Consider the following 21878-nt stretch of genomic DNA (forward strand, 5'->3'; position numbering starts at 1 on the left):
AAGTGAGATGAGCGCCACAACCCCATAGTCACCTTTGACTGGACTTAACTGTCCAGGGGTCCTTTACCTTTTACCACTTTAGCAAGGCCTTTTTGGCTTGGTTGCTGTGAAATCCCTTCCCATTTTAAGTCGCTTGTTTTCCTGAAATATAAAGAAAATGTCGAACAACAGCAGACCTAGAACCCAACCCCTGTGAAGAATTATCCTCATGACACATAAGTCATTTGATACCAGGGAAGTCTACTTTGATTTCTGGCACCTGTTTGAATGGCCCTCCTGCCATTCAAAGTGGCCCCAAACTCACTGCTTTGTTGTGTATTTATATGGGAATGGCCTAGAAACATCTGCTTAGCTCAGAACCTTCCAAGGTTGGCAAAGCTGCATTTTCCCTGACCTGTTTGCCTTGATGCTGAGGAATTCTATAACCTATTCAGAGCTGAAAGGGGGAATAAAAAGCACAGGAAACACATATCCAAAATTTGAATTGTATTAATTATTTTTGGAAACAGGGGAGCATGTAAGTAAGAAGCTGAATTTGGATTGTACAGGTGCTCCTTACAACATTATGCAGGGGAAAAAAGATCTTCCCTTTCAGACAGGAATGATGGGGTGAGGGGACTATACGTGGAATAATATGGTTTTGAGAAACATAGACAGTGTAACGATCTCAAGCAGGCAAGCAAGCCCTGATAAGAATTAACGAGTCTCTGGCAGTTTTATGATACGTTTATTTACAATTCACATCCAGAGCGTGCCTTTGAGGCTACCACTCTTGGCTACAAGTTGATCACTCTGAGTCTCTGCCCCTTTTGCAGCATGAAGGGTGCCAAAGTCCAGTCCTTCCTCTCTTGCACTTCTGTTGCATTTTAACCCTTTCAGCTCTTGTGGTTGGGGGAGAAGGTGGGTGAACCCCCCCCCCCCGTTATGAAACGAAGATCCTTCTAAATGCTGTCTCCCTCCTAGTTGCATAGCAACCCCCTCAATGTCATCTATCTCCTCCCCTCCCTCTGCCTGTGAGCTTTCCAGGTCTGCTGCTCTATCTAACTCTGGGAACTCTTGATGGGGAGGCGAACTAACTCACTCCTGCTCTGTCTGTGGCTGCATTCCCTTGCCTCCAGACACTGGCTCCCTCTGTACTGGCATTCCTTCATCTCCAGAGTCAGACTCTTCCCAGGCGTTCAGTTCAGCCACATCTCTGACAGACAGTGATGTGTCGAATACCCGAGAGCTTTATCAGTACGGTGCAATGCGAATAACTGAGCAAAGCACTCTGCAAAAATGGGAGGGAGATTCTTCTTATGGGGCGGGGGATGAACAGTCAGTCTTTGTTGCAACTCTGGCTGTTGGTGGTTTGGTGTGGGTGAGGGTGAGGATGTTCTTCTTGACCCCTGAAAGCAGGGCAGAAACAGCCTGGCATCTCTGGAATGTAAACAGAGTCCTGTGACTCCAAGAGCACTGCACAGTGGTAACACACAGAAACCAACAAAAACCACCGTTTCACAGGTGAAGTTGTGTGGAAATGGGCAGATATCCCCCCTCAAGGATGGACAAGTGACGCACTCTGTGAATATTGACCTTTAATTGAAGGAAACAGTTCAAAGACAACAGAGGGAGGTTGAGGACAATCTTTATTGGTGCAGCTCAGAGCAGATCATCCCAAGGCTTAACATGGTTATCACCACAAATAGCTGAATCTTTACAGAGCAATTAAGAAATCACCAGCTCAGTGGAGATAAAAGCATCAGGGTAAAAGGAGGAGATGGGCTATCCCTGGAAATGGACTCATGTTGCGAGGGAGGGGGGAAAGAGAGATTGAGGAGGAATAATAGGGGTGTGCACATTTAATTTATTGTTATATTGGGGGGGTGGCACCCCTGAATTCCTGGAACCAGTAATGGGTTGAATCAAGGTCTCTGAATCTCCAGATCTAGCAGGGATTCAAAAGCTGGAATACTGATAATGTCTGCTAAGAATGAGCCATGGAGAAAGTGGGTGGAGCCCCACCCTGAGATCCAAATTAGTGAGCAGGGACAAGAGTTTTGAGGATTTCAGTTGCTGTGGCCTGATTGGGGGGGGGGGGTTCAGTCTGTCTGCAGCAAGCTGGAAGGAGAGTCTCGGAACATGGCTGAGTCCAAAGCTGCTTTGGCTAGGAACCTCTTGGGGTTTTGATGCTGTGAGCCCATCATAGACTCAGGATGTATATATGTGTGTGTGTCAATAAACCATATAACCTAAAGACACCAGACTTTTCGCTGCTCCTCATTTCCTGGACCCCTGGAACCTCACACCACTCAAACATTGGGGTGGAGTGTATCAATAGTTGGGAATGCCCACTTTGATCAAGAGGAAGTTGTTAGGACTAATTTGCAACAAGGGGAAACGGGTCTTTGACTCCTATTTTCTCCAGAAGGCAGGTCCTTCCGAGAAGGGGCTTGCTGAAAGTGAGTCAAAGTTTACGAGGAGGAAAACTTACGGGGAAATTCTGTGAGCTCCAGATCCTATCACGTGCCTTTCCAGGAAAGCATGCATTGCTGGTTTGGCTGCACTTTAAGTATCGTACACGGAAGGGCAGCTGCTTGGAGTGTAGAAGGTTCAGTCCTGAAACATCAGTTGAGCCACTGCCAGTCAGTGTGGGCATATGGGACCAGAAATGCTGTTGAGCCAGATGGACTCGGTCTAAGGCAGTTTCCAGTGACCCTGTGTTCCCAGGTCACCCAAGGGGCAGCTGGGGGGGGGGAGCCATCTTAGTCCACAGCAAGATGAGCAACAGAGGAAGTGGGTGTGGTGACCCTTCTCCAGCTCAAGGGCCACGTTCTCTTCTGGGGAACCTTCTGGGGGCCACACACCAACGGTGGGCAGGAGCAGAGCATCAAAGGCCAGTGTGAAGTTTTCACAGGAGACCAATCTCTGCACAAGCTCACCCTCCCCTCTCCATCCTCCGTCAAGGCAAGCAAGAAACATGATTGGAGTAGGAGGACAAATCCCAGCCAGGCAAAGACTCTGAAGGAAGGGGCAACGCAAGGCTGGTGAGAGTCCCAGGGGCCACATGGAGAGGTGTGGGAGGCCACATGGGACCCTTCCCCAATTCAGTTGTGAGGCTCCCCATCAGGGCTTGAAGGACCAGTCCTGGCAGTCTGACCAGATTCATGGCTGTTTTCAGGGACAGCTCAGGCTCCTCCAGGGAGATTCAAGGCACAAATTCTCTAGCAGAGAGGTGCAAAGACCTAATCAGGTTGCCATAACTTGCAATCAACAAGCAGAAAGGGAAACAGTAAAAGAAACTTTCCCCAGATGACAAGCAAGCAACAGAGGTGGGGGAGGGGTGGACACTGTCGTTCTTGATCTGTGATTCCTTCCATCCACCTTCCAAGGAGGTTTCCACCTCTGAGCATGGACAGAGGGCAACTGGCAGGAAGAACAGAGCTTCTCCACATCCCAGGATCTTGATGGAGCAGCGAAGTCTAACTGATGAGTCCTGCAGGCAGAGGAGAGAGAGACAAGCCCATCACTGGGGGGGGGGGGGATGGGGAGAAAGGGGCAGAAGAATCCCTGGCAAGACTGGGGGGACACTCCATAGATTGACCATCAGATATTGTGAACTACAATTCCCATCGCCGCCAGTTATGGGCCTGGCAGGGGGGGCTCTGAGGAGGGAAGGAGGCAGAGGGAGGGAGACTTGGCTGGCTTTGGCAGTGGAGAAGAGGAGCTTCAGAAGAGACCACGGAGATCTGTCTAGATCAGAAATGGGGAACCATGGACCCTGGACCAAATGTGGCCCCAAGGGCCAAACGCCAGCCCTGGTCTCCTCACTTTCCTTGACTGTCTGCCAGGTGGGACATTCCCCTGGAGACCCCCTTCCAGGACATGATATTGGAGTGTGTGCATCAGGGGAAGGATTTGTCCATAGGAAGCCCCTCCCCTCTATTCTAAAAGGAAGCCATGGGGGGGGGGGCACAGCAAGCAGCCAGGAGAAGGGGGCTGGGGGAGGAGGAGGAGGAGGATGGAAGAGCAGAGAGGAAAATTACCTGCAGGCTGAGGAACAGCTTGTCCTGGGAGAGAAAAAAAGAATAGAAAGATTCAGTCAGCACCAGATGTCCCCTGAAATAGCTTCTCTGGGAACATGGCAACCCCCAAGACCAAGATGACACACTCCAGGCACAGCTAGGAATTCCCCTCCCCCTCATTCTGTCCTAAGGAGTATGAGGGGGTGAAAGAAGAGTCTTTGCAGGACATAAATATTTCCTTCCCAATACAGAAAGGACCCTGGAGAAGATCTTCCCAACTAATCTCTTTCCCATTACCCAATGCCCCCACCCCACAAACTCTCCTATATTCCCTTAGCTGCCTCCTTTGGGGCTCTGCCTTGCCCAGTTGTTGATTTATTTCAGAGACACAAACAGCAAAAAAGACCCAAGGGAGATGAATTCCGCCTCCTGACTGCAAGTGTCTCAAAGGCCCTTCGCTCAGCAGGGAGAGAGAGCCTTTGACTTACTGCTGGGACCAGGAAGCTGCAAAAAAAATCTGTGTCCTTACTCTGCCCAAAGGCTTCAGAGCCAGAGATGTTTTTGAATTTCTCACTCATATGTTGGATAAGAGGTTTAGGTCTTCATCTACGGATTTAAACCCCAGACCATCTCCATAAGAGCTGAGGCTCCATTTGAGACACCAAGAGGGACCTCCTAGGAGTGGAGAAGGAACAAATCCCTCTCCAGAACCTCTGCCTAAGAAGAGGAGGGGAGCCTGGAGCCCAGTCCAGCCCCACACCCAACCCTCCCTCTCCCCCTGGCACCCCACCCTCACCTTTCTTGTTCTTCAGGTAAAGGGTGAGTCCAGTGGCCCCAAAGACCAGGCCCAGCACAATCCCCACAATCCCCGTCCACATCTTGCTCCTGGCAGAGTCCGACTGTGGCTCTGAAAAAAGAAAAAGCCATGAGTGGGGGAGCAACCCATCTAGCCCCCCAGGAATGCCCCCCACTTCCTTGGGCAGTACATGGGTCAGGGCTGGCAAGGCGTCCTACCCCATTTCACCGTGACGGGGCCTTCGAAGCTGGCGTGCTCCACCTGGCAGGTGTAGACGTCTCCACGTTCTGGATTTGTCTCCAGTATCACCTCAATCTGGAAGGTCCAATCCCCATTCTCAAGAAAATCTGTGGTCCACACTTTGGGTTCCTCCTTCCCGTTCTTGAACCACTTGATCTCGATCTCCACAGGGAAGAAGCGGTTCACCTTGCAGATCAGCTGAGTGTTGTGTGGTGAAGATGCATAGTTGTCTGAGCGGGTGATCTTAACCTTGGGCTGGACTGTGGGAGGGAGGCAAGGAAGGTCAGAGATTTAGGGAGGGAGGGACCTAGAGGCTTCAAGGGAGGGAGGAGAGGGGAAGGAGGGATCATCTCCCACCATCCCAATGGACAGTCCAGTTAACGGGAGTGGCCAGGGTCTCAGCCCTGCGTGAAGCCTCTAGAGGGGTGCCACTGAGACTCCAGCATCTGCTGAGGACCAGAGTGATGCTAATCTGCAAGGGGAAGCAGGAAAACCTGGAAAACGATCCCCTTTCCCTCCCAAGCTGGTTTGGAACTGTGTGTGAAAGAGAAATCCTGGAGAAGGTTGTTCTCCAAGAAAAGTTGAAAAGGGAAAGTTTTCTTTCTTTCTTTCTTTCTTTCTTTCTTTCTTTCTTTCTTTCTTTCTTTCTTTCTTTCTTTCTTTCTTTCTTTCTTTCTTTCTTTCTTTCTCTTTCTCTCTCTCTCTCTCTTGCTTTCCTCAACATAAATTAAATCAAAAGTGGTGCTTGTGTGTTCTCTCTCTCTTTGTGTGTTTGAATCAAGAGGACAACATACATGTTTACAACCATGTGAACACATAGAGAGGGCACGGCTGCCTACAAACAGCTACAAAAACTGAGTCTTCTTTATACTAAAAATAAAATTCCTGCAATGAAAGAAATGTGATGCTGACATACGAAGCTCTTTGTATTTATCCCTTCCTGTAATTTGGGAGGAAAATGTAGCCAATCCATTTTAAATTCTTTAATTGCAATGGTTCAGCAGCCAGCAGTTTTTGAAGGAATCTTGTGGAGTATTTATTCTTTTATTTTATTTTTTAGAGCCTTAAACTGCAAGTCTTTACTACTCAGAAGTCCCACTGAATTCTATGGAGCTTACTCCTAGGTAACTGTGTAAAGCTTCTGCAGTCTTATACTACAATCTCTGGCATTTTTACTCAGAAGTAAGTCCCACTCAGTTCAATAGGACTTACTCTCTGGTATGTGCCTGATCATTATCACAGTTTCCATTATTTTATTTTTATTTCTATTACATACAGTCATGATATTTCTACTACACTCTGATGAGATCTACTTAAGATTGAGTGAAAGCCAGATACACACACAGATAATTTTACCATTTGGAGAGACTATCTCTTCTCCAGCCTATTTCAAACTACTTTTTATGCCCTTTATGAACAAATGTGTCAAGCTGTGTGGGGTGTGTGTGTGGGTGTGTAAAAACTGGGTCTTTGCCTCAGGTGACAGAAAGCCTAGTTTCAGCCTTGGGGCAGTCAGTCAATCCTATGTTCCCAGCCCCCAACCTCCCACTCTCACCAGTGGGATTTCTGACCTGCCCCCCCTGCTCAAAGTCAGCCCAGTTTCCTCAGCGGTCATGCTGGGCATTCCACAAACAGGGAACTGCTACTCCCTGGGGGTCCTTGGGATGCCCCTCCCTTTCCTAGGACACTTTCCATCCTTCTGTCTCATTTCTTAGTTCTGGGAATCTCAGGAGTTTGTCCTTCCTTTGTTTCCTACCAAACAAGGTTCTCTCCTTGTCGTGGCAAAGGGGCTTGAATAACTCAGAGAAGCTATGCCGTGCAGGGCCACCAAGGATGGACAGGTCATAGTGGAGAGTTTTGACTAAACGTGATCCACCTGGAGGAGGAACCGGCAAGCTACTCCAGTATCCCTGCCAAGAAAACTCCATGGACAAAGACAACAGGCATATAAAAGTTATGACGCTGGAAGATGAGCCCCTCAGGTCGGAAGGCGTCCAACATGCTACTGAGGAAGAGCGGAGGACAAGGACAAGTAGATTCAGAGCTGATGAAGCGGCTGGGCCAAAGCTGAAAGGTCGCTCAGTTGCGGATATGCCTAGAATCGAAAGGAAAGTCCAATGCTGTAAAGAAAAATATTGCATAGGAACCTGGAATGTAAGAACTATGAACCTTGGTAAGCTGGATGTGGTCAAAAATGAGATGGCAAGAATAAATATTGACATCCTGGGCATTGTTGAACTAAAGTGGACGGGAATGGGCGAATTCAGTTTGGCTGACCATCATATCTACTACTGCAGGCAAGAATCCTGTAAAAGACATGGAGTGGCCCTCATAGTCAACAAAAGAGTGGCGAACGCTGTACTGGGGTGCAATCTCAAAAATGATAGAATGATCTTGATACGAATCCAAGGCAGACCTTTTAAAATCACAGTAGTCCAAGTTTATGCACCAACCACTGGTGCTGAAGAAACTGAAATTGACCAATTCTATGAAGACTTACAACACCTTATTGAAATGACACCAAAGAAGGATGTTCTTCTCATTATAGGGGATTGGAATGCTAACATAGGGAGTCAAGAGATGAAAGGAACAACTGGCAAGTTTGGCCTCGGAGTTCAAAACGAAGCAGGGCAAAGGCTAATAGAATTCTGTCAAGAGAACAAGCTGGTCATCACAAACACGCTTTTCCAACAACACAAAAGACGACTCTACACATGGACATCACCAGATGGGCAGCATCGAAATCAGATTGATTATATTCTCTGCAGCCAAAGATGGAGAAGCTCTATACAGTCAGCAAAAACAAGACCTGGAGCTGACTGTGGCTCAGATCATCAGCTTCTTATAGCAAAATTCAAGCTTAAACTGAAGAAAGTAGGAAAAACCACTGGGCCGGTAAGATACAATCTAAGTCAAATCCCTTATGAATACACAGTGGAAGTGAGGAACAGGTTTAAGGATTTAGATTTGGTGGACAGAGTGCCTGAAGAACTATGGATGGAGGCTCGTAACATTATACAGGAGGCAGCAACGAAAACCATCCCAATGAAAAGGAAATGCAAGAAAGCAAAGTGGTTGTCCAACGAGGCCTTACAAAGAGCGGGGGAGAGAAGGCAAGCAAAATGCGAGGGAGATAGTGAAAGATACAGGAAATTGAATGCAAATTTCCAAAAAATAGCAAGGAGAGACAAGAGGGCCTTCTTAAACGAGCTATGCAAAGAAATAGAGGCAAACAGTAGAATGGGAAAAACCAGAGATCTGTTCAAGAAAATTGGAGATATGAAAGGAACTTTTTGTACAAAGATTACCATAATAAAGGACAAAAGTGGAAAGGACCTAACAGAAGCAGAAGACATCAAGAGGTGGCAAGAATACACAGAGGAATTATACCAGAAAGATATGGATGTCTCGTATACCCCAGGTAGTGTGGTTGCTGACCTTGAGCCAGATATCCTGGAGAGTGAAGTCAAATGGGCCTTAGAAAGCACTGCTAATAACCAGTGAAAGTGATGGTATTCCAGTTGAACTATTTAAAATTTTAAAAGATGATGCTGTTAAGGTGCTACACTCAATATGTCAGCAAGTTTGGAAAACTCAGAAGTGGCCAGAGGATTGGAGAAGATCAGTCTACATCCCAATCCCAAAGAAGGGCAGTGCCAAAGAATGCTCCAACTACCGCACAATTGCACTCATTTCACACGCTAGCAAGGTTATGCTTAAAATTCTACAAGGCAGGCTTAAGCAGTATGTGGACCAAGAATTCCCCGAAGTGCAAGTGGGATTTCGAAGGGGTAGAGGAACCAGAGACCAAATTGCAAACATGCGCTGGATTATGGAGAAAGCTAGAGAGTTCCAGAAAAACATCTACTTCTGCTTCATTGACAATGTGAAAGCCTTTGACTGTGTCAACCACAGCAAACTATGGCAAATTCTTAAAGAAATGTGAGTGCCTGATCACCTCATCTGTCTCCTGAAAAATCTCCATGTGGGACAAGAAGCTACAGTTAGAACTGGATACGGAACAACTGATTGATTCAAAATTGGGAAAGGAGTACGACAAGGCTGTATATTGTCTCCCTGGTTATTTAACTTATATGCAGAAATCATCATGCGAAAGGCTGGGCTGGATGAATCCCAAGCTGGAATTAAGATTTCCAGAAGAAATATCAACAGCCTCAGATATGCAGATGACACAACCTTGATGGCAGAAAGTGAGGAGGAATTAAAGAACCTTTTAATGAGGGTGAAAGAGGAGAGCACAAAATATGGTCTGAAGCTCAACATCAAAAAAACGGTCCGTATAGTAAAAGCTATGGTATTCCCAGTAGTGATGTATGGAAGTGAGAGCTGGACCATAAGAAGGCTGATGGCTGAAGAATTGATTATTTGAATTCTGGTGCTGGAGGAAACTTAAGAGTCCCATGGACTGCAAGAAGACCAAACCTATCCATTCTTAAGGAAATCAGCCCTGAGTCCTCACTGGAAGGACAGATCGTGAAGCTGAGGCTCCAAGACTTTGGCCACCTCATGAGAAGAGAAGACTCCCTGGAAAAGACCCTGATGTTGGGAAAGATGGAGGGCACAAGGAGAAGGGGATGACAGAGGACAAGATGGTTGGACAGTGTTCTCAAAACTACCAGGATGAGTCTGACCAAACTGCGGGAGGCAGTGGAAGACGGGAGTGCCTGGCGTGCTCTGGTCCATGGGGTCAGAAGAGTCAGACACGACTAAACGACTAAACAACAACAAAACAAGAAAAAACACGATGCTATTCAGAATTCACTATACAGCATTCTTAACTTACAGTACATTACAATGGTCTACTCAGTTATTCCCAAACTGGGCCTTGAAGCTCTCTGGGCCTCCCTGGGCAGCCCCTGCCCCTCAGCACAGCCTCCCTTACAGGGGTGTTGTGAGGATGGAATGAGGAGAGGGAGAAGCATAGACAGAACACCATCTTGAGCTCCTGGGGGGGGGGGACGGTGGGAATGAATGTACAGTAAATGAAGTTTAGGGAAGTTTTTAATGTTTGTTGTTCTATTGCGCTTTTAATTCTGTTGGGTGCTGCCCAGAGTGGCTTGGGAAATCTTATTTATATTTATAAATATTTATAAATATTATTTATTATGATTATGGTTATGGTTATTAATAATAATACTGCAATTTTGTGTTACAAACTGCCCTGAGACCTATGGGTATAGGGTGGGATCCAAATGTAAATAATAATAAATAAACTAAGACAAACACCCTCCACATTTCAATACACGAAATAGTTTATGATGCTTCCAGCGACCTCAGAAACTCCTCCTGCCTCTGCCTTTGGAGTGAGGCGCCAGGAAAGGCCCCTTTTCCTCTCTGAAAAGCGGGAGGGTGGGGGGCCGGGGAGGGGCAGCAGCGACAGGGGCCGGGAGGGGAGAAAGTCACGTGTACACCCGCCCCCCCCATTTTGGGTTCTTCCAGGGGATCCGTTTCCCATGACGCCCCCCCCACCCCCCCGATTCCGGACTCACCGCGCCGGGCCTGGGCGAAGGGCTCGGTGAGCTCGTAGTTGTGCCGGCAGAAGGAATCCACCTCGGCCTTCTTGATGCGCAGGAAGTCCTTGTCCTGGTTCCATGCCTTGACTATGGGCTCCCCCAGTTCAGCCACAGCCACGAACTTCCCTCGGTCGCTGTCGAAGTAGGAGAGCTCCTGCCGGCCGAAGAAGTACCTATCTAGGTAGCGGACCCGCTGCGTCCCGTTGGAGAAGTGGCACTCGGCCTTCTGCTGGAACAGGAAATGCTCTGGGGGGGGAGGGGGGGAGGAAATTGGGGGTATCAAGGAGGGTCAGCTGGAGGCAGGAGCGAGAATTTCTGGGTGCGGGCGGCAGAGACATATTCTCTCTCTCGTGTCTCATGGGAGGCTGAGCAGGGGGGAGGGAGGAGCAGGAAAGGGAGAGAGCGGCTGTAAGGCCGTGGGGGGGGGAGGCCCCAGACCCCATGGGCATAGCCAGGATTTAGGGGGGGGGAGAGAACCGAGTTATCTGCTTTATTTATATACTTTATGGGGGGGCAGCTCTGCTGGCTACGCCCATGCTTAACTCCATTTTAAAAATCACAAAAACGTTGATAGGGGGGGCATGTTTGTCCACCCCTTCCCAGCAACCTTCAGAGGGTTCGAGGCGATGACCTCAAGGGCACCCGGCCCTACAAGAACCCCCCCTCCGTCCCCTCACTGTTGCACAAGCACCACACATAAACCCCAAGCCCAGAAATAAGCTCCGGCTGTGCTCCTTTGTTCTGCAGGGACCCGCGGACTCAGAGCAGAGCAGCCTCGCACCTAGATTTTACTGTAACAACGTAAACCCCCTTTCCCCATTTTCTCACCCCACAGCTGAAGGAGGAAATGCTGGGGGTGGGAGAGAGATCAGGAAAAGGGTGAGGGCTGAGGAGAGTGGGTGTTATGTACTGAGTTGAATAGGATCCAAAATCCAGCAGTCTGATTGGTCTTAGAACAATAAGATTCAGAATGCAGCAGTTTGATTGGTCCTAGAACAATAGGATCCAGTATGCAGCAATCTGATTGGTCCGCAGGAGCCACCCAATCCAGTTCCAGGTGGAAGTGAATCCACAACCTGATTGGCCTACAGGAGAATCCAGGAATTAGCCAATCACGTGGGGCCCATTGTGTAAATAATGTATATAAAGCAGACATTTTGGGGGAACTCCCATTCCTCGCTACTATTAGCTGAATAGAGAGCATGAAATTCACACTCGACTCCGAGTATATTTCAGTGGGAAATTCTGCTCTGAACGGGACTTCGCTGCCCCCTCCCCCACAAGACCCTCCCACTGAGGGAGACCCAGTTTCACTTTCGCTTTCCTTGCCAGAGTGCAGGATGCGACGCCTGTCTATGCAGGAGCCCATTTCAGCACCCAGAGGACCCCAAGGCAGGGTGGGCGGGGATTGGGAGAGGGGACCTGCCGAAAGGAGGGGGGAGTTGAGGTTCCCCTAAGCAGGGAGGCATTTCCGCCAGTTTTGCTGCTGGTTTCAAGTGTGTAACCCAAGGGGGGCAGGGAGGGGCAGCTGCCCCCCAAAATCAATAAACATCAATAAAAATACATAGCAAACTGAGGTTTTACCCCCCCCCCAACAAAAGGCCTACCCCCCAAAAAAATCCTGGCTACGCCCATGCCTGGGTTTTTTACTTTTAATAATAAGATTATAATAATTTGTTATTTATACCCCGCCTATTTGGCTGGGTTTCCCCAGGCACTCTGGGCGGCTTCCAATAAAGATTAAAATGTCAGATAGTTGTTTTCTCTTTGACATCTGATGGGAGCGTGTTCCACAGGGCGGGTGCCACTACCAAAAATGCCCTCTGCCTGGTTCCCTGTAGTTTGACTTCTCACAGTGAGGGAACCACCAGAAGGCCCTCGGAGCTGGACCTCAGTGTCTGGGCAGAGGGATGGAGGTGGAGACGCTCCTTCAGGTATACTGGGCCGAGGCTGTTTAGGGCTTTAAAGGTCAACACCAACACTTTGAATTGTGCTCAGAATTGTGCTCAGAAATGTACTGGGAGCCAATGTAGGTCTTTCAAGACCGGTGTTATGTGGTCTCAGTGGCCGCTCCCAGTCACCAGTCTGGCTGCCGCATTCTGGATTCGTTGTAGTTTCCAAGTCACCTTCAAAGGTAGCCCCACGTAGAGCACGTTGCAGTAGTCCAAGCAGGAGATAACTAGAGCATGCACCACTCTAGTGAGACAGTCTCCGGGCAGGTAGGGTCTCAGCCTGCATACCAGATGGAGCTGGTAGACAGCTGCCCTGGATACAGAATTGACCTGCACCTCCATGGACAGCTGTGAGTCCAAAATGACTCCCAGGCTGTGCACCTACAATAGAATCATAGAATCATAGAGTTGGAAGAGACCACAAGGGCCATCGAGTCCAACCACCTGCCAAGCAGGAAACACCATCAGAGCACTCCTGACATATGGTTGTCAAGCCTCTGCTTAAAGACCTCCAAAGAAGGAGACACACCACCACACCACTGTCGAACAGCTCTTACTGTCACGAAGTTCTTCCTAATGTTTAGGTGGAATCTTCTTTCTTGTAGTTTGGATCCATTGCTCCGTGTCCGCTTCTCTGGAGCAGCAGAAAACAACCTTTCTCCCTCCTCTATGTGACATCCTTTTATATATTTGAACATGGCTACCATATCACCCCTTAACCTCCTCTTCTCCAGGCTAAAAATGCCCAGCTCCCTTAGCCATTCCTCATAAGGCATCGTTTCCAGTCCTTTGACCATTTTGGTTGCCCTCCTCTGGACACGTTCCAGTTTGTCAGTGTCCTTCTTGAACTGTGGTGCCCAGAACTGGACACAGTACTCCAGATGAGGTCTGACCAGAGCAGAATACAGTGGCACTATTACTTCCCTTGATCTAGATGCTATACTCCTATTGATGCAGCCCAGAATTGCATTGGCTTTTTTAGCTGCCGCGTCATACTGTGGGCTCATGTCAAGTTTGTGGTCAACCAAGACTCCTAGATCCTTTTCACATGTACTGCTCTCAAGCCAGGTGTCACCCATCTTGTATTTGTGCCTCTCATTTTTTTTGCCCAAGTGCAATACTTTACATTTCTCCCTGTTAAAATTCATCTTGTTTGTTTTGGCCCAGTTCTCTAATCTGTCAAGGTCGTTTTGAAGTGTGATCCTGTCCTCTGGGGTGTTAGCCACCCCTCCCAGTTTGGTGTCATCTGCAAATTTGATCAGGATGCCCTTGAGTCCATGATCCAAGTCGTTGATAAAGATGTTGAATAAGACCGGGCCCAAGACAGAACCCTGTGGCACCCCACTAGTCACTCTTCTCCAGGATGAAGAGGAACCATTGATGAGCACCATTTGGGTTCGGTCAGTCAGCCAGTTACAAATCCACTGAGTGGTAGCATAGTCAAGACCGCATTCTACCAGCTTCTTTACAAGAATATCATGGGGCACCTTGTCAAATGCCTTGCTGAAATCCAGGTAGGCTACATCCACTGCGTTCCCTTCATCTACCAGGCTTGTAATTCTGTCAAAAAACGAGATCAGGTTAGTCTGACATGACTTATTTTTCAGAAATCCATGCTGACTATTGGTGATCACAGCATTCCTTTCTAGGTGCTCACAGACTGTTTGCTTAATGATCTGCTCCAGAATCTTCCCTGGTATTGATGTCAGACTGACTGGGCGGTAATTATTTGGGTCCTCTCTTTCCCCCTTTTTGAAAATAGGGATAACATTTGCCCTCCTCCAGTCTGCCGGGACTTCGCCTGTTCTCCAGGAATTCTCAAAGATGACTGCCAGTGGTTCTGAGATCACATCTGCCAGTTCTTTTAATACTCTTGGATGCAGTTCATCTGTCCCTGGAGACTTGAATACATCTAAACTAGCCAAGTATTCTTGTACTATCTCCTTAGTTATTCTGGGCTGTTTCCTCTGCTGAATCATTTGCTCCAAATTCTTCAGGTCGGGCATTGTTTTCTTTATCGGAGAAGACTGAGGCAAAGAAGGCATTCAGGAGTTCAGCCCTTTCTGTGTCCCCTGTTTGCATTTCACCATCTTCTCCTCTGAGTGACCCCACTGTTTCTTTGTTCTTCCTTTTGCTACAAACATACCCATAAACGCCTTTTTTGTTGCTTTTAACCTCTCTAGCAAGCCTGAGTTCATTCTGTGCTTTAGCTTTTCTGACTTTGTGTCTACACGTGCTGGCTATTTGTTTGAATTCCTCTTTGGTGGTTTCCCCCCTTTTCCATTTTTTGTACACATCCTTTTTTAATCTTAACTCAGTTAAAATTAAATCTTTAGGCACCTTCCATGTTTCCGTCTCATTGGTATTGCCTGAAGTTGTGCTTTTACTATCTCCCTCTTAAGAAACTCCCAGCCATCATGAACTCCCTTTCCTTTTAGTATTACTGTCCATGGGATCTCACCCAGCACTTCCCTAAGTTTTATGAAGTCGGCTTTCTTAAAGTCAAGAAATTGAGTCCTAGTATGCTTGGCTGCTCCTTTCCGCTGTATAGTAAACTTCAGAAGAGCATGATCACTCGCGCCTAATGATCCTTCCACTTCTACCCCACTAACCAGGTCATCAACATTGGTTAGGACCAGATCTAAAATGGCTGTTCCTCTTGTTGCTTCTCCCACTTTCTGGACAATGAAGTTGTCTGCAAGGCCAGTGAGGAATCTGTTTGACCTTATGCTCTTGGCTGAGTTTGACATCCAACAAATATCCAGGTAATTGAAGTCCCCCATTACTACTATCTCCCTTCCTTTTGCATGCTTGGCCATCTGTTCCAGGAAGGCATCATCTATGTCCTCCGTTTGGCTTGGGGATCTATAGTAAACTCCCACAATGAGGTCACTGTTATTCTTCTCTCCCTTAATTTTGACCCAAATGCTCTCACTTTGGCTTTGAGTTTCTAAATCTTGGATCTCTTCACAGGTATACACATCCCTGACATATAACACCACTCCACCTCCTTTCTTGTCTGGTCTGTTTCTCTGAAATAGATCGTATCCCTCCATTATTACATTCCAATCGTGGGACTTATCCCACCAAGTTTCAGTGATGCCTGTTATGTCATATTTAGTTTGCTGTACCAAGAGCTCAAGCTCATCTTGTTTATTTCCCATGCTTTGTGCATTAGTGTACAGACACTGAAGTCCATTAATCATTCCCGCGTGTCTCTTATTTAAGGATTTTTTCCTCCCACCACTAGATCTGCGTGCTGTTTGCTCCATTCGGTCTATGACATTTGGATGATCATCTTCATCAATTGATAGACTCCTACCTTCAGGAGCACTGTCTCCCTCCCCCACATTAGTCAGTTTAAAGCCCTCCTGATGAGGTTTCTGAGATTTTTTGCAAAAACATTCCTCCCAACCGTTGTGAGGTGCAGCCCATCGCTTGCCAGAAGTCCATCTTCAAGAAACTGCAGTCCATGATCTAAGAATCCAAACTGTTCCTGTTTACACCATTTGCGAAGCCAGTTGTTCACTTCCACTATTTTTCCCTCTCTCCCTGGGCCACGTTGTCCAACTGGGAGGACAGATGAAATGACAATTTGTGCATTTAATTGCTTCAATTTCCTGCCCAGAGCCTCGTAGTCTCTTTTGATCTTCTGGAGGCTATTGCTTGCAGTGTCATTGGTTCCCACATGAACCAAGAGGAAGGGGTATTTGTCAGTGGGTTTTATGATTCTTTGCAGTCGTTCAGTTACATCTTGGATCTTAGCCCCGGGGAGACAGCACACTTCCTGAGACATCTTGTCAGGCCCACACATCACTGCTTCTGTTCCCCTCAGTAGGGAATCCCCTATCACCACTACACGCCTCCTCTTAGGTCTGGTCGGAGTTCTTCTGTGAGCTGTCTGTTCCAAGGTCGCCTGCACATTCCCTGAGGACTGACTTTGCTGCTCGTCTTCATATACCTGATCGACTGTAATAAGGGAGAGATCCTCAAATGGAGTCTGCTCTTCGTCTTCCATGCTAGGGAAGAAGACCTCAAAGCAATTGTGTATTTCTAAACAATCAGAGCGAACCTTGGGCCTCCTACCTCTTTGAGTCACGTTTCTCCATATATCTGGCTCCTGTGTTGGTGAACTAGCCTCCTTCTCAGGGGAGTCCCCTGTCTCCTCCTTGGTGGAGACGGTGTGCTCTGTTGCTTCCAAGAAGAGCTCCAGCTCTCTAATTCTTTGGAGTGTAGCTACACGTTCCTCCAGTTGCTGGACTTTGTCTTCTAAGAGGGCAATCAACATGCAATTGCTGCAGGTAAAGCTGCCTGCAACCTTTGGCAAGATGGCAAACATTGCGCAGGAACCGCAGGCGACTGCAGATGTTCCCTCACCCTCCATCTTGAGAATGTGTTGTTGGGGGTGACTATAGCGGTCCTCCATCATAAAAAGCGTGAAGACAGGACAAATAAATCCCCCCCCCCGGAAAAAAACCTAGGTCTCCCCCAGCAAAAGTTTAAGACTAGCTCCCCTAAATCTAAAAGATGGATCAGGCCACAGTTGCCCCATTTAGGACCAGGGAGTCCCCTACACCTGCCCACCCAATGTCCCCCAAGAACAGTACTTTTGTCTTGTTTGGATTCAACCATCCATCCTCCAACCGCCTCCAGGCACTCACATAGGACATTCACTGCCTTCACTGGTTCCGATTTGAAAGAGAGGTAGAGCTGGGTGTCACCTGCATACTGATGAACACCCAGCCCAAACCCCCTGATGATCTCTCCCAGCAGCTCATATAGATGTTGAAAAGCATGGGGGAGAGGATGGAACCCTGAGGCACCCCACAAGTGAGAGCCAAGGGTCCAGACACTCATTTCCCAACTCCACATTATGGACACAGCCCAGGAGGAAGGAGCGGAACCACAGTGCCCCCATCTCCCAGCCCCTCTAAACGGTCGATGGTATCAAAAGCCGCTGAGAGATCCAACAGAACTAGGAAACAGCTCTCACCTTTGTCCCTAGCCTGCCGGAGATCATCGACCAGTGCAACCAAGGCAGTTTCATTCCCATGATGAGGCCTGAATCCCCACTGGAAGGGATCCAAATGGTCCGCATCCTCCAGGCGTGCTTGGAGTTGTTCAGCAACCACCTGCTCAATCACCTTGCCCAAGAAGGGAAGATTTGAGACTGGACGATAGTTGGCCATATTGGCCAGGTCAAAAGATGTTTTTTTAAGAAGCAGTTTAATGACCACCTCTTTCAGCGGGTCTGGGAAGGCTCCCTCGCAGAGGGAAGCATTCATCACCCCATAGAGCCCATCGGCCAGCCCTTCCAAGCTCACTTGTATTAGCCAGGATGGGCAAGAATCAAGGAGACAGGTGGTTGGCTTCACTTGTCCAAGCAGCCTGTCCACATCCTCAGAGGTAACAGATGGGAATTGATTCCATGCAACTCAACTAGACAGGACTCTAGCACTCTCCCTCCCTGGCTCTGCTCCCACGGTGGAGTCTACCTCCTTCCAAATCTGAGCGACTTTATCTGCAAAAAAACTTTGCAAAATCATTGCAGGAGATCTTGGGGTCTTTACCAGGCCCTGATGGCAAAGGTGGTTCCATGAAATTGCAAACCACCTGAAATAGTCTCCTGCTACTATTTTCTGCAGATGCAACAGAGGCGGTGAAGAAAGTCCGCTTCGCCGTCACTATCGCCACTTGATTAGCTCAACGTTGAGCTCTAACCTGTGTCTGGTCCGATTCAAAATGAGTTTTCAGCCACTGGCGCTCTAGCCTTCTAAGCGATTGTTTCATCGTCCTCAGCTCTGGTGAAAACCATGGGGCTGTCTGGGCTCCATGCAATTGGAGAAGGCGCTTCGGAGCCAGACAGTCAATAGCCCTGGTTAACTCTGCATATGGCAGGTCACCTGAAAGGCCATCAACATGGTATAAAACATCCCCTACCACTCTCTGGAAGCCATTTGGATCCATTAAGTGATGGGGGCGGAAAATCTGAATTGGTCCCACCTCCCTGCAGAGGGGAAGGGTCGCGGAGAAGTCCAGTTGCACTAGGAAGTGATCTGATCATGGCACTTCTTTAGTTTTGCTTTTACTTAGTATCAGATCACCCACATCCATAGAGGTAAATGTTGGGATACTTCCAGGGAGACAAAGGCCATCATGCCCCCACGCCATCTCCAGACGATCCATCGATCTCCCGTAGAAATGCAATATCAGTCAATTAGTGACACGAGCCTCAGAAATAACATGCCACATTCCAAGGCTGGTGCACGCTCTTTCAGCAGAGTTCGCACAGCGAAAGATGCACCCAGGAGAGCATTATTTACAACTTTATTCAGCGTTGGTCAGAACAAAGAAAAAAAACATGACTGCCTGCTTCGATGTCCAGGCACAGAGAGAGAGGAAACAAAAGCTATATACAAAAACAGGAAACATCCTGTGAACAGGAAATATACAGGCTGTGACACAAAAACCTGCTGCCTTCTTAAGGTGGAACGGAAATATCCTAACATCAAACACCAGGTCTAAGGCGTGTCCGTGACCATGAGTTAGGCCAGACTTATTCAGGGACAGCCCCATGGAGGCCATGTTTTCCACAAAGTCCAGAGCGGCCCCTTGTAAGGTTGTGTTGGCGTGGATGTTAAAATTCCCCTAGGACAACCAAACTGGGTGTCTCCAGGAGAACATCCACCATGACCTGAAGCAGCTCAGGCAGGGAATCCTTGGTGCAGCGGGGAGGGTATTCCCAATAGGATGCCTGGTGCAGACTAATGACTTCCTAAAAATCACTGCAATCCCCCTCCCCGCCCACATGACCTGGGTTGCTGTGAGTAAGAGAAACCTGGTAGACAAGCAGCGGCAAGGACAGGCCCACCTGCTTCATCCAACCAAGTCTCTGTTGCACATGCCAGGTCAAGTCCTCCATCCACATGGATGGCGGTGGTCTTATGAATCATTGACCTGGCATTGCACAGCAGACCTTTAGGTCATATGGGTCTCCCTTGCTGATTCCAGTATCCTTCCGGTCAAGACCAGACCCGGAGGCAGAGATAGTTCTCAAAAAGTGACTAAATCTGCTTCCTCGGTAATGACATGGTCTGGTCTTAGCGTAACAACTCCTCCTGCCCATGATCACTGAGATTGATTGTTCCAGTGCACCCACCCCCCACCCCGTGGAACCTGCCCCAGCCATTCTGTTGGCTGAGGCTCACTCCCAGGCAACCCTGACCCCACCCCTTAAAAGAAAATGCAAACTATACAACAGCTAATAAAACAATAAAAAACAAAAACAGCAACAACAATTATACTAAAATTAATTCCCACCCAGATGTCCATCCCATCCCCAACAAAGCAAAAGGGGAGAAAAGAAAAAAACTTAAAATGCCACAGACTGCTTAAGAACATTTTAAAACACATTGGACACTTGGAACAGGGAAGCAACCCCCCCCCAGCACTTCCCCAAGAGTTTGTTCCAATGAATCCAACCCCACCCTCTAGGCTCTGCCCCCCAGGCAAGTTGGGAAAGGCCTTGGAAGGGAGCAGGCTCAACATTCCTCACCAAAGCTGATGGTCCAAGTACTTTTGAGACTGAGCAGATGAAAGGTATATTTATGTGTTACGTGGAGTCATTTATAGAGTTAATAATTGGTTATGAGATCTCTTGGAAATGATGGGAGAAATGGACTACAGTGGTACCTTGGGTTACAGACGCTTCAGGTTACAGACTCTGCTAACCCAGAAATAGTACCTTGGGTTAAGAACTTTGCTTCAGGATGAGAACAGAAACCGTGCTCCGGCGGCGCGGTGGCAGCGGGAGGCCCCATTAGCTAAAATGGTACCTCAGGTTAAGAACAGTTTCAGGGTAAGAATGGACCTCCAGAACGAATTAAGTTCTTAACCAGAGGTACCACTGTAATAATGAGGAGGAAGTTTTTGAGAAGCCGGTGAAGAAGCACTCATTCAGCTGTGCTCCCTCCCCACCCCAAAATCCCCTAGGGCTGCCTGCCATCAGCTCTCCTGCAGGAAGACTATTTAATGTGTCAATATTGTGGTTTTATTAAAATTCAGCTGAATGTTATTTGTAAGCTGCTATGGTAGGATTTTATTCCAGAAAAGTGGGATATAATTAATAGCAATAAATAAATGCGTTCTCTTTCCCAATCCCAGAAGCCTGAGCTGCTCTTTTTCAGTGGGGAGAGTATTTCCCATTTCCACCCTGCCCCTTTGCCCCCCACCCTCAAAAGCAAAGATCATCAGCGTTGAAGCAATGATTCTTCAACATCAACTTCGTTGGACTGGTCGTGTTGTTTGGATGCCTAATTATCCTCTTCCAAAGCAACTACTCCATTCCAAACTTAAAAGCGGAAAGCTTAATGCTGGGGGTCAACAAAAGAGATTTAAAGACTGTCTCAAGGCAAATCTTTAAATATGTAGTATAAACATCGGCAACAAACACTGGTCTGCCAGCGCTCTAACTGGAGAACAGTCTCTACCAAAGGTGTCATGGGCTTTGAAGACGCTGGAACTCAGGACGAAAGGGAGATCAACTCCTGCTCAGAAACCTATGTCCCCACTGGGGAAGGACGTGGGGATCCAGAATTGGCCTCCACAGTCACTTAGGGACTCCCTGCTAAGACCATGGAAGACCATCCAGGAGGGATCTTCAGAGGAGCCCCACCGATGGGAGTCCCGCTAAGCGGAGTTTCCTCTTCCTTCTCCCCCCATTGCAGACTCTTGGCTCACCTGGAGGCGCCTCCACGCCCAGCCCCTCCGAAGCGGAGACCACCAGCATCCCCAGCAGGAGCCCCCCAAAGGCCAAAGTCGCAGCGCCGGAGCCCCCCATCCTTCTCTCTTCTTCGCCCCCTGAAGACTCCCCAATGGGACTTTCTCCGCTCAGCTCCGGGGGAAACTCCTGCCCAAGCCCCGCCCACTCCACCTCCCCGCCCCGCGAGCGTCCAATCCGCCTCCCAGCCCAGGCAGCGTCATCGGTCGCCAGGCAGGGAACTCCTGGAAAGAGCATTATCAAGGGCTCTCTCTGCTCTCGCTCGATCTGCAAGTTCCTCTTCGCCTTCTCAGCCGCTTCTGAGGTCTCCATTGTTGCTGCGTCGCGGGTGAATAAATATCTTCCCAGAAGCCGCCCGGAAAAAAACTTAACAAGAATCTATAAAACTTAACAAGAATCTGTCAGTTCCATTCAAAAGTTTACTAAGGCAGCAAAAAAGGATATTTCAGACTCAGGCTTCAAAACAGCGAGATGCGCTTTTCTTCTGCTGCGTTTTAAGCCGCTAAACTTCGTTCCTTCATGTATCCGGAAAGAGGAAGGAAAATAACTGCTTGTCATCACGGGCTCATAAGG

At 48.2% G+C, this 21878-nt stretch overlaps 1 protein-coding gene across 2 annotated transcripts; it reads right to left on the reverse strand.

The window, feature by feature from the left end:
- Positions 1 to 3156: 3156 nt before the first annotated feature.
- On the reverse strand, positions 3157 to 21632 carry LOC309365015 (H-2 class II histocompatibility antigen, E-S beta chain-like). 2 transcript variants are annotated; one of them, XM_081903109.1, is made up of 6 exons: positions 21266 to 21632; positions 10551 to 10820; positions 5019 to 5300; positions 4801 to 4911; positions 4026 to 4049; positions 3157 to 3475 (listed from the first exon to the last, which is right to left on the reverse strand). In XM_081903109.1, the coding sequence occupies exons 1-6, from the start codon at positions 21615 to 21617 to the stop codon at positions 3462 to 3464; spliced, it is 1053 nt and encodes a 350-aa protein (XP_081759235.1). In that variant the 5' UTR covers positions 21618 to 21632; the 3' UTR covers positions 3157 to 3461. The 2 variants fall into 2 exon arrangements, with proteins under 2 accessions (XP_081759235.1, XP_081759236.1); XM_081903110.1 differs by lacking the exon at positions 4026 to 4049.
- Between the last annotated feature and the right edge of the window lie 246 nt (positions 21633 to 21878).

Source organism: Podarcis melisellensis (assembly GCF_964234715.1).
Source record: "Podarcis melisellensis genome assembly, chromosome: 2".
NCBI lineage: Eukaryota > Metazoa > Chordata > Lepidosauria > Squamata > Lacertidae > Podarcis > Podarcis melisellensis.

What these genes read in the sequence shown, in the direction of transcription:
- LOC309365015 (XM_081903109.1), bottom strand. Translation starts at nt 21,617, where the DNA reads ATGGAGACCTCAGAAGCGGCTGAGAAGGCGAAGAGGAACTTGCAGATC. An exon ending in CCCCGTCACGGTGAAATGGG is followed by an intron (nt 4,912 to 5,018) that starts GTAGGACGCCTT and finishes TTCTTTTTTCAG; the next exon opens with AGCCACAGTCGGACTCTGCC. An exon ending in TTACCTGAAGAACAAGAAAG is followed by an intron (nt 4,050 to 4,800) that starts GTGAGGGTGGGG and finishes TTTCTCTCCCAG; the next exon opens with GACAAGCTGTTCCTCAGCCT.